Here is a 13,507-nt window from a genome sequence, read left to right as displayed (position 1 = left end):
TGGCCCGCCCGGTAAGTACGCAACGTTATGCCCACTACGCGTTACATTACGTTGCATCTCTCTCTCTCGAGACTTGACCGACCGACAAACCGACTAAATTTTCATTTTAATTACGTCGAATAAAATCATTACTCCCTCGCCTGGTTGTAGTATTTTATTCAATAAACGTGTTTAAAAAAAAAAAAAATTTAAGCCGATCTAAGTTGGATGATAATTAACATATATCTCCAACCAAGAAATGGTTAGTTCGATCTCTCACTTCTAAAAAATTTAAATCTAAGTTATTAATGAATATATTTAACATAAGAGAGTGAGATTAAATATATTTTCTCTATTGTACAACATAGGGGTGCTGCTGGTTGGTTGAATATTCATATATATCTTAACCAAGTAAATTATATGAAACTTTATTTGAAGTGCTTTTTAGCGGATTTAGAAATTCATCCACAATTTTGTTTTATCTTTTTGGTGTCTTCACTCAAGTCTCAAGTCTTAGTTTTAAACTATTGTCCACTTTAGTAATAATTCTTGTGACTTTATTTTTTGTTTCACTTAAAAAGTTTACTATACTTATAGATCTCTTATTTTCTTAGTCGATGTGAAATTTTCTTTGCAATCTTAATATCTTCCTTTCCAAACGTTGTGATTTGAATTATTGTCAACTTTAAAAGTATATTTAAACTTTTTTTAGTACAACAAATATGGAGTTGAAGGATCGAATTTCCGATAAAACAAGATGACTTGACCATGATTAAAGTAAATTTATACAGTGCACACATAATTTGGGCCAACTCAAGTTGGAATCAAACTGTATTTGGAGAGGACCACAAGAAATTAAAGTAGATAGTATTGTTTTCCAATAAGAAAAGTAGTTATGAAATAAAGTGAAAAAGAAAACAAAAATTTTGAATGGTGGGGAGATGGAAATAAGGGATTGAGAATTATATTCCTAAGAATACAAAAGTTAGGAACCAGTGTAGCTTATGACAGAAAAAACGATTCTTCTTTAATCGAGAATAAGAATAAAAATATTTCATTTCCTTTTTTTATTTATTTGAGTACAACATATGGGTGGGTGTGTGGATGGGTGGAGATTGAACTTTACAACCTTCTGATTGTAAATATATGTCAATTACAAATATACTCACTTTGGCCAACAGATTTATTAAAGAGAAAATAAACTAGAAGATATGTATCATCACCCACAAAATTGGTGATTCGAAATCTCATTCTCACTTAATCAACTAAAAGAAAATTATCTATCTTTTTTTTTTATATCACCTACCATATTTTTTTATCTCTATAGCAAATTTGAATCTCCACCCCTATTAGATGAAATGTTCAACATATATATATATATATATATATTAAATAATTAGTTTCATGCATTGAAAAAAACTAAAATCAGATTATTATTATTATTTTTTTAGACAACTATCTAAGAATTGTGTGAAAAAGATCTTCTCTCTTTTTTCTTTTATTTTTCTTACCTGTGATTACTTTCTGCAGGCATCATATTCTGCGCACACTATATATCCATGTTGCACATTTTTGTTTGGTATGCAACTTAAGAAGAATCATATGATTCTAAACGAAAGGTTGATAATATTAACCAAGTTTATATATTAGACATATCGTGATAATTAAAGAATCCTTTCAAAAGTACTTTAAAATACTTTTGAAAATTATTTTTTGACGATATGAAAGAGTCAACTATAACTGTCGAGAGATATAACAAAAACGACTAAGTTACAACTCATCCGAAAAGAATTTATAATCAAGGCTATATATTCCCTAGAAATTATTATTAAGAAGTAATTTTACTCTACTAAAAAATACGAATGATCTAAAAGTTGTATCAAATACATGTAGAAAGGAAAAGAAAACAATGATCAGACCAAAGATGTGGACTTAGAAATTGGAAGTGTTATTTCAAAGCTCAAATACAAAACTCAATTTACCGTTTAGCAACTATCTTTGTGCTTATCACTCATAAAAATTTGATATTTTCAATCTTTTGAAAAATATAAAAAATATATATCTTTCTTTTGCATTTTTCTTTTAGAAAAGATAGCGCACACAGGTAAACACTTAAATATTCATGGAATGGTGTAAAATTAAAGGAGTTATTGGGGTGGGTATTTGATGGAGTTCTTAACAAGCTTCTTGGCAGCAGCATCAGATAAGTTGATTCCACAAATATCAGCCAATCTGATAAGATAGAGTAACACATCAGAAAGTTCTTCCCCAAGATGCTCCTTTTCTGATTCCTCCCAATCTGGCAGCCCTTTCTCCACCTCCCCTCTCCATTGGAATATTTCTGATAGCTCCCCTACTTCTCCTACCTACATAATCATTAATTCATAACACCCTCGTCAAGTTCATTTTTGCACACTTCGACTAATTAATCTCACGTACGTGACAACCATCTTGGTTGTTTGGGTAAATATGATTATGTAAGGTTAAATTTGTAACGTGGAATGGAAAGAGTTACCATAGCAAGGAGAAGGTTTCTAGGGCTGTGATACTTCTCCCAATTCCTGGCCTTGGCGAACTCGTGGAGCTTCAAAGACAGGTCCTTGAGGCTAATGTCCAGCTGCTCGCTCCCTCCCATGGCTGCTGCTGCTTCAATTCACAATAAAGTTTGTAATCGTATATGGGCATTGGGAGAAAGGGAAGCTCTTGGCTTTATAGGAAGAAAAATGGCAATGTGTCTATTAATTAGTAAATTCAGGTTTATTTGGACGACATGAGAAGAAAAAAGCGAAATAACAAGTGGGAAATCAAATGACATGAGATTCCTCCATTATCAATATTCTATTTCTAATGCTTTTATATATACTAGTAAGAAACTCGTGCGCACGTAGAATTTTGTAGTTCTAAATTAAATTAAAATAAATAGTGTTTTTTAAGTTTATAATATTATCATTTTAAAGAAAGAAAGTGATTATATATAAATATAAATTCAAGGTATGCTATTGTTGTAATACAAGAAGATGATGAAAGATTAGCATGAAAAGTAAGTACAAATTTGAAGTGTAAGAAAGATGAAAAAGCACCAACGTGCAAGTTTTTTTTTTAATGAATGAACGTTTTTAATTTACCTATAATTTTCTTGATTATAAATTATTATCTTACATTTTATCTTTGTTAAATTGTGTGACGTTAAATCATTGAGTTTGTCTAGAATGAAAAAGAAAGGTAAGAGTGAGAGAAAGAGTAAACCTTAAAAGGTCCAACCTGATGATATTGAGAGGGATAAAACTTGTTTGTTTGCCCTAACTTTGTAAAGATAATTACAACATTTCACATATATAAATCAAAAGAATCAGTTTAAAAAGTAAATAAATAAAAATCAAACTCATAAGCATTCTTATTATCCAAATTATGAGAATAATCGAATTTTGCTTTATCCCGATTCCATCGACCACTATCTCGACACATCGTACTCTAGAATTTCTTTCAATCTGAACAATGATATATTTGGGGAAGGTGAACTGATGTCATCAACTCAGCTTTAATTTGATTTCTCTTCACTATCAATTCTCCTCTCGATCACCCATATATGCATTGTTGTTGTCGTTGCTAAAGCAAGAGAGTAATTTTCATACCTTCTCACCACTTGGAAAATTTTCCACTTTGTTTCATCCACCACCTCTTGATTATTGGTTGGCATGAGAAAGAGAGGACACATATTTATATATGGATTGAAAGGGGATTAGGAAGATGAAATGATAATTGGAAGGGGGTTAGGAAGATGAAATGATTGGGGGAGGGTATGTGGTAGATGAAAGGAGTTAAAAAAAATCAATGAGAAAAATAAAGTTAACGAAAGAATAATTAAGAGAGAGAAGATTAGTAAGAGAAAATAGGGGAATTTAGAGGGATGAGAACGTGATAGAGAGAAGGGATAAATTGAGAAAGAGAAAATTTGTATTTAAATGACATAATTGTCATCAAAAGAGAAGTGAAGAGAGTTATAATGAGAGGGCAAAAATGGTATATAGAAGTTTTTCCTCATCCCACATTTTATATATACTATAGATTATAACTAAATATAATGCAGAAGTCAAGACGAGCCTAGTTTATTGATATGTATTTCTAATTTAGAGGGTGTGAATTCGATACCACTTAGAAAAAAAACTACTATTTTTAAATTATTTTACTTGTGTCTTTGTTTCAAAAATATCTTTTGAAAAATATATTGCAAAAAAAGGAAAAATAAGAGGTAAATAAGGTGAACACAATGAATAATATTAAAAAAGCTGGATGCGTGTGGTCTGATTCCACCATTTTCAAATTTGCCTTGATAAAATAGAATGCATCTACTTCATCTCTAGATCGGACTCACTTAAACAAAAAGTTGTACTTTCTCTTTTAGAACAACAGGAGATCGAACTTACAATTTATTGGTTGGAGATATATATTAATTATTGTTATGCTCGTTTTGACAACAAAAAACCTACTATATTAATTAAGACGTTTCCCAAAACATTGAAATGGTGAAATTAGTGGTGCACACAAGATGAATTGGGTCAAGTCGGGTTAGAGAATTTAGGTTCATCGATACATTATTCAAGAGATCTAAATTAAAGTGTGCAAATCCCATGTTTATATTTTCAAAGTTAGGTTAGGATGAATCTTCAAATTGCTAACATTTTTAGAATTTTTCTCAATATTTATAAATAAATCCTATTTTGTAGGGAATGAGATCAGCAACTAACTGTTTTTTACAGTTTTGTTAGTATAACCCTTAAGATTAGAGTTTTGAACTCAATCCCTCTGATTTATTTAATGATAAATATTAATTACCATCAAATTAAGTTTAGAAGGTGTCTTTTACAATGCAACATTACTATCGCCCAAGCATGTATTTTAATATTTATGGAATAGTGTATTTTTATTTATACTATGAATTTATATATACACAACTAACATTTCATTTTTCATTTTTCAATAGGTTCCTCCCGCCGATTCCCAAAAAAAAAATATATATAGGATTTCTCCTTTAAAGTCCTAAATGGGTATCGAACCTCTTTCTAAAAATATTTTCCAATTTCAATAACAAAGGTAAAGTAGGGCATTTGCCTACAAATTATATTTAAAGTTTCAACTCAGATAATATTGCTTAATTGAGTGGAGAATATTACATTATTTTATGTACTGTTTTTTCCTTTCATTTAGCCTCTAGAATCACTGTTGTGATTGTTTTAGATAATTCTTTTGTTATTAAATATTATCATTGATTCTTTTGGGAAAGTTCTTAAAATCGACCTACTTTAAAAATGTTGGACCTTTATGAACAAAGATATAAAGAGGAACAAAGAGAGGGCTAATACCGGAGTATGTGATGCTTTGCTATTTAATATTTAAGTGTCATGGTCTAAATTGGCTACTATCCAGCATATTTGAGCAAGATAGTATTCAAATTTTCTTCTCAATAGCTAGAGTTATATGTTGATTCTATCCGAATTCATTTCACAAACATAAAATAGAGAATTTTTTTTTCTGGAGAGAATCTTAGATTAGAGAATTTATTCTTTATGCCATAATGAAATATAAATAATTCACTACATAAAGTCATAAACCCCATCTAGATACCGTGAAAAATGTGCTACCATGAATTATGCATTGAAGTCGTCGTTCATTTCTATTATAATAAATAGCGTATGATATATATTCTCTTATGAAGGGGCACTTGCAGAAATAGCAAAACCTTTTTTTACGAGAATTTGTAAAAGTACTAAAAGTTCAATCAACATGAAAATATTATATAAAATCTACTTTTCAATTTTGTAAAAATAACAAAATTTAGAGGCTCAATCCAAGTAAAAGAAAATAAAAGTCCAATACAGTATTAATGAAAATAAAACTCCAAATCATAATATACCTCGTATGATTTGAAATATCATTCGTATAACTAATTTGGCTTTGTTTTCTCTTTTATTTATAATGTAATATTGAATTAAGAAAAAAAAAGGAAATCGAAGGCCACAAACCATAACGTTTTAAATTACAAGTACAAATATCAACAAAATAATACTGGAATAAAAGCAAAACTATTGAGGGACTAAAATCGTAATTTCAGAAAGTAACAATATTTAGAAGGAAGCGAAGGATTATTTGGACCCGCTACAAAGAAGAAGAGAAAACCCTAGGCTCGTCGCCCCTCTCTGAGAAACCCTACAGCCTGAAGATGGTGAGCATTCCCGTCCTTCGTTTTTTCTTCTAACAACCACGAATCTACAGCGGGTTGTACAATTTTCTTCTCTAGTCTCTGTTCTTCGAATTGTTCCTGATTTCTGTGTTTTTTTAATTGGTTTTGTAGCCGTTCAAGAGGTACGTTGAGATCGGGAGGGTCGCTCTCGTCAACTACGGCGAAGACTACGGAAAGCTCGTCGTCATTGTCGATGTCATTGACCATAACAGAGTATGCCTCCTCGCTATTACTTGTGATTCTTATCGATGAGTATTAAATTTTAGTTTGAAGTTGTTTCAATCCTCTTGGATATTAGCGAGCCACGGAAAGCAGAAGCTTTTTCTATCTCCCTACTCCTCGTTTCATGCATGCCGCCATCACTATAGATCAATTTCTTATTAATTTGATATTTGCTTCATGGTCTAAACATATACATCTCATAAATTTTCGCTATTTGTCATCTATGAAAATTACTTCTTAGCTTAAAGTTTCAAGTGATATTGTTGAGGTAATCTACGGCATATCTTATTTAATTTCACGTTCATTGAGTAGGTTATTGATTAGCTGTAATTGATCGTTTGTGGGGTTGAGGATGCAAATTATAGCCTATAGATGGTCTGCTTGAACTATTTTTCTTTGACTAATCCTCAACCTACCAAAAGGGACGTTCCGTGGATAGTTCAAGTTTATGGTTGTTTGGAGCTCACATGATATCTTTATCAAAAAAAGGAGCTCACATGATATTAATTGTTTTTTTGTACTTCCCAATTACCATGAATCTACAATGTGGATATATGTCCCGTTGGATGTTTGCGAGGTGTTGATGCTTGTCTCATGGGAAGTATTCTATTTTTCTTCCCAACTGAATGCGATTCTAAAACTGAGAAGGGGATCTGAATGGAATTATTCTGCGTGCATAAGTTTGTTTTTAATCTTATATTTTTTTGTTATTGTCATTTCCCAGTGACTTTGGTTTCTTCAATACTTGATTCGTTGGTCACTTAATCTTTTTCATCAATGTTACCGTATTGCGCTGTGCAGGCTTTGGTGGATGCTCCTGATATGGTCAGATCACAAATGAACTTTAAGAGACTTTCTCTTACTGACATTAAAATTGACATTAAGAGGGTCCCTAGGAAGAAGGAACTCATTGAAGCTATGAGCGCTGCTGGTAGACTTTTTAGCTCATTCCAATTTCCACTTTCAAACACCCAATTCCTTTCTACTTTCCCCTCCTCGGTATTGTTTCTGTTTTCTTCAAGCTTAACCATTGTTTTGATCGTGTCAGATGTCCAGAAAAAGTGGGAGGATAGCTCTTGGGGGAGAAAACTGCTCGTGAAGAAAAGAAGAGCATCACTTAATGATTTTGATAGGTTCAAGCTAATGTTGGCCAAGATAAAGGTCAGTGATGATGTGCTGCAGTCTGTCTTTCTCTTGAGCTATCACTTGATAGAGTTCCAAACCCTTATGAATGTCCAATTCAAATTTCATTTTACTTTATCATTTGACAGAAATATTCTATTGTTTCTCTCGCGTGCTTGATTCATGGCAACTCATGGCATTATCTTTTTGCAGAGAGCTGGATTGGTGAGGCAAGAGCTTGCGAAACTGAAAAAGAGTGAATCTTAGGAGAAGCCCATTTCTTTAGCTTCAAATTTTGTTACAGAATTTTATTTATCTGCTGTGGATTGTTATCCCTTCAGCTTCTCGAGCCCTTGGGAGTTGGGGATTTTTTCTGGAGTGCATGGAATTTTGGACATCAAGTGTAGCGAGTTTTTACCGTGTCTGACTTTTTCACAATGCATCAACATTAGTGGAATTAAAGTATATACCTGAATCTGCTGATGTTTCTCCGCTTAAATGTTAAATCAGATTTTTGTGCCTCTGGATATGCTTTTCGGAATGTCTGCTTCGTTTACTTAACTATTATTTGCTAAGTAAAATACCCTCTACAATTGATACCTTGTTCGGAAATATATGATTGCTTACCAGATCTTGGTGCAATATCAAACACTTACAATCTTCATTCCTCACTTCTATTTGAAGCTTTTCTTCCCTTCTAAATCTTGCTCTCTGTTGACGGGTAGGACTCAAAGCCACGAGCTTTGAGCGAACTCCAGTTAGAAAATTTGCTGGTTTATCTTCTTTAGCCTCAGGATCAAGATGGCAATCATCATGTTCAACTGGGGGGCAGTCCTCATTTGATGTTTAACATTGCTTGCAGAAATGTCGTTCTCCTTACTATTCCTTCATTTGTGGATAATGATTTCTTCTTTATGGTTAAACTTTTATAATTTATTCAACAGGAATCTTATATTTACTTGTACATGTTATTGAAAATGCAAATCTAATTCGTATGATGTAAGATTTCTCTTTAATTCCCTATAGATACAATGACAAAAAGAGTTGAAACAAATTCTTACAATGTTTAGAAATCAAAATAAATTATTTGCAGGCATACAAATGAAAATGAAAGAGATGAAATTGATAGACAATTACTTTTATATATATAGCATTGTGTAAGGTAGTGGATTTTAACTTTCAATTTGAGATAAGTGCCAATGGGTGAACTAAGTTTCAATTTGAGATAAGTGCTCGATAGATATTTGATATTTTTTAAATTCACAGAACTATGACACAAAATTGAAAGTTTAGGGTTATAATAAATAAATAAATAAATTTATGTCTAAATACATCCCTTAATTTTAAAAATATTGAATAGGTCCTTAATACAAAATTGAAAATTTATGATTTATTAGTTACTTTTAAAATTCTAGGACTTATTAGACATAAAATATGGAAATGACCTATTAGACATTCTTTAAAATTTAAATAAAGGCACAAAAAATCGTCACGAGTTCAAATCCCTCCCATTTGTACTAAAAAAATCTTGTAACTTAACCATTATTTTAGAAGGTTTTATTTGATTTTTTTACATTGTAATCTATATAAATAAATAGTATACTAGTATTATATGGTCTGTTAAACATAAAATATATTTAATTAATAACAAATATAAAAAATTTGTATGAATTTTTAAATAAAAAAATTGCAACGAAAATATGAACTTAAATTATTTTTTGAAATATAAACTTGAACTTAAATTATTCAAGAAATGAACTAAAGAACAAAATTTTATTTAACAGAATTATATATAAGAATAATTAAGAGGTTTTTAAATTGTAAAATAAAAGGGATGAATCAGTAGTCAAACTCGAAACTAAAGTGGAGAGTGCGGACGGGGGCCGGGGCCTAAAATCGTAATTTTAGAAGTTATAAACAGTTGGGTTTTGTCATCTAAAGGATTATTTGGATCTACAAGAGAATAAAAAGAAAAACCCTAGTAATAGTATACACATTCGCACTGTATAATCTTCTTTCTTCGTCTCGCCCCTCTGAAGATGGTGAGCATTCTCTCTTCCTCACCACATATCTGCAGATTATGGTTGTTTCTGAAATTATGTGTTCTTTTATTTGTTCTGTAGCCGTTCAAAAGGTACGTTGAGATCGGCAGGGTCGCTCTCGTCAACTATGGCGAAGACTACGGAAAGCTTGTCGTCATTGTGGATGTTATTGACCAGAACAGAGTATGTTTTTTTGATCCATCTTGTTATTTTTAACGACGACGACGACTAGTTTTCAGTTTTACGTCGTTCCAATCCTCTTGGTCATCTGAAAGCCACGGAAAATGGAGCTCTCTGCTTCCTCAATCCTAGTTTTCAGGGACTCGTTTATACTGAATTTGATGTTTGAGTCATGATATAAAGCTTCGCGTTCATGGAGTAGCTCATGCTCGTTCATGGAGGATGCAAGTTGTACTTGATAAATTGTTAGCTTCAACTATTTTTCTTTGACTGATCCTCCCCGGCCAAAAGGAATGTTCGGGGGATAGTTCAGATTTGTGGTTGTGGTCTTGTGAGATCACATGATTTTAACTGTATCTAGTACTTTCCATGAATTTCCAAATGCTGATATATATATAAATGTCACACCGGATATTTGTGAGACGTTGATTCTTGCAGTCTCATGGAACTATGCTTTTCTTTTTTACCCAATCGAATGCGATTCTACAATATCCTTTTTTTTTTTTTCTGTGTTCAGAGTTTGTTGTTAATTTTGTGTGTGTATATATATATATATATATATATATATATATATTTGTTTTCATATGCTAGCGTCTTAGTTTTAGTTTCTTTGGGACCTGATTAGTTGCTCATTTTATTTTTTTAATGCTACCATATACAGGCTTTGGTGGATGCTCCTGATATGGTCAGATCTCAAATGAACTTTAAGAGACTTTCTCTTACTGACTTTAAAATTGACATTAAGAGGGTCCCCAGGAAGAAGGAACTCATTGAAGCTATGAAGGCTGCTGGTACGCTTTTTAACTTAATTTTCACTTTCAAATACCTATCCCCGCTCCCACCCTCTGCTGTTCTATTTTTTGCTTGAACCTGTTGTTTTACCGTCAGATGTTCAGAAAAAGTGGGAGGATAGCTCTTGGGGGAGAAAACTACTCGTTAAGAAAAGAAGGGCAGCACTTAATGATTTTGATAGGTTCAAGCTAATGTTGGCTAAGATAAAGGTCAGTGATACAATATGTACTTTCTCTCGTTACTCATATGTTTTTGACCTTTTTCTTATGCATCCATGCGGATAAGACTTAAGAGTTCCCAAAGAAGGTTCATTTTACTTTACAATTTATAAGAAACGTTCTATTGTTTCTTTTGCATGCTTGATACTTAACAACTAACTGCTTATGGACCGAGTTTTTATTTATTTATATTTTTTTAAAATTTTGGCAGAAAGCTGGATTGGTGAGGCAAGAGCTTGCGAAGCTTAAAAAGAGTGAATCTTAGGAAGTGCATTTCTTTAGCCTCTAATTTTGTTATCAATTTAAGTAATCAGTTTTGGATCGTTATCCCTTTATTTCCCAAGCCATTTGGAGTTTGGGAATGTTTTGAAGTGTATGGAATTCTGGACGTGGATTGTAGTGAGTTTTTACTTGAATTTTCACGATCTGCCCACATTACTCAAATTAAGTATTTATCTGAATCTGCCGAGTGCTGATGTTTCTCTGCTCATCTGTCAAACTTAGATTTCTGTGCCACTGGATATGGTTTTTGTTTCCTATTTGTTTTTCTGAATTTTAAGTCTGGCATCCCTCGAGTGCCAATGCATTGATGAAGTATTAGAAACAGTTGCTGTGCTACAGAATACAATATTGTTTATCATTGGTACTCCTAAGTAATGATTCAAGCATGGCGTTGTGGCTTAGCCAGCTTCATTTGCTTTAACCTTTTCTAACAGAAGTATCCCCTACAAAGGATTCCTTGTTTTAGAATATATGGTTGCCAACCAAATCTTAATGCAGTAACAAACACTTTTTATCTTCATTCGGTCATTCCTCACTTTTATCAGAAGCTTTTCTAAATCCTGCTCTCTCTGGACGGGTAGGGCTCAAAGCCACGAGCTTTGAGCAAACTCCACTTAGAAAACTTGCTGGTTTCTCTTCATCATCCACAGGTTCAAGTAGACAATCATCCTCTTCAATTGTGGGGCGGTCCCAAAGGTGGGACTTTTTGTCTACAGGAGAGTTGATCTCATTCCCCACTCCTTCCCACTTATGGCTGTCATTTGGTAATGGTGATTTTTCGAATTTGTTTTCCTCTTGTAAATCACTCCATGTGGGACTCATGGTAGAGTATGAACCGAATGATGAAGTTCTTGATGTTCCAAATGAAAAGTTGGGTGAAAAGTTGGGCGAATAGTTGGGTGATAACGTTGATGATGACGATGAAGGTGATGAACTACTTCCAAACCCTTGAATTTCTCTTGTTATTTTCAGAGCCCTCAATCGTGATTCTTTTAAAGTCTGCCCTCCTTTCAGAAGTTGTAATATCTTTTGTGACTTTTTCTGCATGATTTCACCCCAGTTTAACCTATCATATCATTAGAAAATAAATTATTGCTCAAGAAAATTGTACTTTGTACTGATGACGTAGTATGTGCATCTTTGATTTGAATAAAAGTATTTTACCCCCTTTCATCTATATGTTTAAAAGTTCCAAGTTCTTGGATGATATATGAATCACTCTTGAATTCATCTGCAAACTCTTCTGGTCCATGGGTTAACAAGAACTCGAGAAGAACCATTGATTTGTAGGATTGTTTCCATTCCTTCCACTCAATGCTATGCAGCCTGAAGTTTGCAGCCAACAAAGGTGAGATCTTAAGATACAGTTAACTAATCAGCCTCTGTAATTTGTATTACTTGAAGTCATGATTCTCTTGATGTTAATTGTGTCAACTTAACTTACCTATTGTGAAGGACATCAACAATTCTCCAATAATCATCAACCTCAAAGGACGCCTCAGCTATTGTTGTCATTGTTTTAGCATCAGGGCTGCCTGGATCTTTGTTTGTTGCTTCCTCTGCCAACCTTGAGAACAGAGGCAAAAAAAGGACTAATTTCAAATTATATATTATTTTTACAACTACGGGTTTTTGAATCACCCTGATGCATTTTGCATCGATGTTGAAATATTCATGGGTGGGTGGTAGTCACTATGGTTTGAATTAATGATAGTTTTTGTCCCGTCGATGATCAAGTCAATGTACGATTTTTTTTTGATGTTACGGTATTACGCAATCAAACGAACATTTATGTAAAGTTTTGGAGGATAAATTTCTTTGTATGTCAAAAATATGTATCGACAAGAATGAGAAAAGGGCTTACAGTTCTGCCTGGGTAACATCAGTGAAGACCAGCCTTGCAACTTTGAATCTCTCATGCAGGAAAGAAGATGCTTGCTTCTTGAACTGGTCTAGGGACATTCTTCAATCAAACTCCAAAATTAGAAACCAATCTTCAAACTATTATTTCAAAACCTTTCTCAGTTGTTGCAAAAGAAAACATGTCAATGTGTGGATTATATATAAGAGTTATTATTCTATGGGCACCCTTGACTGTAGGTCATAAAATTGATCCAAAGATTATCTAATAATAGAATTTTGACTTGTTTTAGTCCCCAATCTCTCTCTCTCTCTCTCTCTATCTATATTTAGGTGAAAAAGAGAGACCATCCAAATTGAAGTGAACTTCTACAATTTAGTTCTTATTGGTAAAAATATCTAAACATATCGTAAGAGCCTCCCAAGTATTTTAGCCATAACTTTACCTTTCATTTTTTTAATAAATCTACTAATTAGAATACACAATGGCATAGATGTTATTTTATAGATTCCAAAGTCGAATCAATTCGAGCAGTGGTTAAAGATCTTGTTACCATTCTTGAGGTTGGAGG

At 32.8% G+C, this 13,507-nt stretch overlaps 4 protein-coding genes across 4 annotated transcripts; 2 read left to right on the top strand and 2 right to left on the bottom strand.

Annotated features, from left to right (window-relative positions):
- Positions 1–1,906: 1,906 nt before the first annotated feature.
- On the bottom strand, positions 1,907–2,725 carry LOC111019587 (uncharacterized). The gene is made up of 2 exons (XM_022295983.2): positions 2,495–2,725; positions 1,907–2,345 (listed from the first exon to the last, which is right to left on the bottom strand). Exons 1-2 carry the CDS (start codon positions 2,612–2,614, stop codon positions 2,127–2,129), a joined length of 339 nt encoding a protein of 112 aa, XP_022151675.1. The 5' UTR covers positions 2,615–2,725; the 3' UTR covers positions 1,907–2,126.
- A 3,316-nt stretch (positions 2,726–6,041) lies between these two features.
- Positions 6,042–8,082, top strand: LOC111013430 (large ribosomal subunit protein eL14y). The gene is made up of 5 exons (XM_022287871.2): positions 6,042–6,199; positions 6,329–6,430; positions 7,241–7,370; positions 7,488–7,600; positions 7,775–8,082. Exons 1-5 carry the CDS (start codon positions 6,197–6,199, stop codon positions 7,826–7,828), a joined length of 402 nt encoding a protein of 133 aa, XP_022143563.1. The 5' UTR covers positions 6,042–6,196; the 3' UTR covers positions 7,829–8,082.
- Positions 8,083–9,457: 1,375 nt separating this feature from the next.
- Positions 9,458–11,283, top strand: LOC111020745 (large ribosomal subunit protein eL14y). Its single transcript, XM_022297499.2, has 5 exons — positions 9,458–9,603; positions 9,685–9,786; positions 10,445–10,574; positions 10,672–10,784; positions 11,005–11,283. The coding sequence occupies exons 1-5, from the start codon at positions 9,601–9,603 to the stop codon at positions 11,056–11,058; spliced, it is 402 nt and encodes a 133-aa protein (XP_022153191.1). The 5' UTR covers positions 9,458–9,600; the 3' UTR covers positions 11,059–11,283.
- Positions 11,284–11,600: 317 nt separating this feature from the next.
- LOC111020734 (ENTH/VHS family protein) lies at positions 11,601–13,222 on the bottom strand. The gene is made up of 4 exons (XM_022297491.2): positions 12,940–13,222; positions 12,520–12,642; positions 12,240–12,401; positions 11,601–12,141 (listed from the first exon to the last, which is right to left on the bottom strand). The coding sequence occupies exons 1-4, from the start codon at positions 13,035–13,037 to the stop codon at positions 11,601–11,603; spliced, it is 924 nt and encodes a 307-aa protein (XP_022153183.1). The 5' UTR covers positions 13,038–13,222.
- Between the last annotated feature and the right edge of the window lie 285 nt (positions 13,223–13,507).

The sequence above is a fragment of the Momordica charantia genome (assembly GCF_013281855.1).
Source record: "Momordica charantia cultivar OHB3-1 chromosome 5 unlocalized genomic scaffold, Mcharantia_2.0 BLBB01000005.1, whole genome shotgun sequence".
NCBI classification, from domain to species: Eukaryota; Viridiplantae; Streptophyta; class Magnoliopsida; order Cucurbitales; family Cucurbitaceae; genus Momordica; species Momordica charantia.
This window is presented reverse-complemented; position numbering and strand designations above follow the sequence as displayed.

Bases quoted from the DNA above. Each gene is read 5' to 3' on its own strand.
- LOC111019587 (XM_022295983.2), bottom strand. From the start codon at position 2,614: ATGGGAGGGAGCGAGCAGCTGGACATTAGCCTCAAGGACCTGTCTTTG. The intron at 2,346-2,494 runs GTAACTCTTTCC...ATGATTATGTAG, and splicing joins GAAACCTTCTCCTTGCTATG to GTAGGAGAAGTAGGGGAGCT.
- LOC111013430 (XM_022287871.2), top strand. The intron at 6,431-7,240 runs GTATGCCTCCTC...TGCGCTGTGCAG, and splicing joins ATGTCATTGACCATAACAGA to GCTTTGGTGGATGCTCCTGA. The intron at 7,371-7,487 runs GTAGACTTTTTA...TGATCGTGTCAG, and splicing joins TGAAGCTATGAGCGCTGCTG to ATGTCCAGAAAAAGTGGGAG.
- LOC111020745 (XM_022297499.2), top strand. The intron at 10,575-10,671 runs GTACGCTTTTTA...TTTTACCGTCAG, and splicing joins TGAAGCTATGAAGGCTGCTG to ATGTTCAGAAAAAGTGGGAG. The intron at 10,785-11,004 runs GTCAGTGATACA...AAATTTTGGCAG, and splicing joins TAATGTTGGCTAAGATAAAG to AAAGCTGGATTGGTGAGGCA.
- LOC111020734 (XM_022297491.2), bottom strand. From the start codon at position 13,037: ATGTCCCTAGACCAGTTCAAGAAGCAAGCATCTTCTTTCCTGCATGAG. The intron at 12,643-12,939 runs GTAAGCCCTTTT...TCTGTTCTCAAG, and splicing joins GATGTTACCCAGGCAGAACT to GTTGGCAGAGGAAGCAACAA. The intron at 12,142-12,239 runs GTAAAATACTTT...ATGATATGATAG, and splicing joins AAACATATAGATGAAAGGGG to GTTAAACTGGGGTGAAATCA.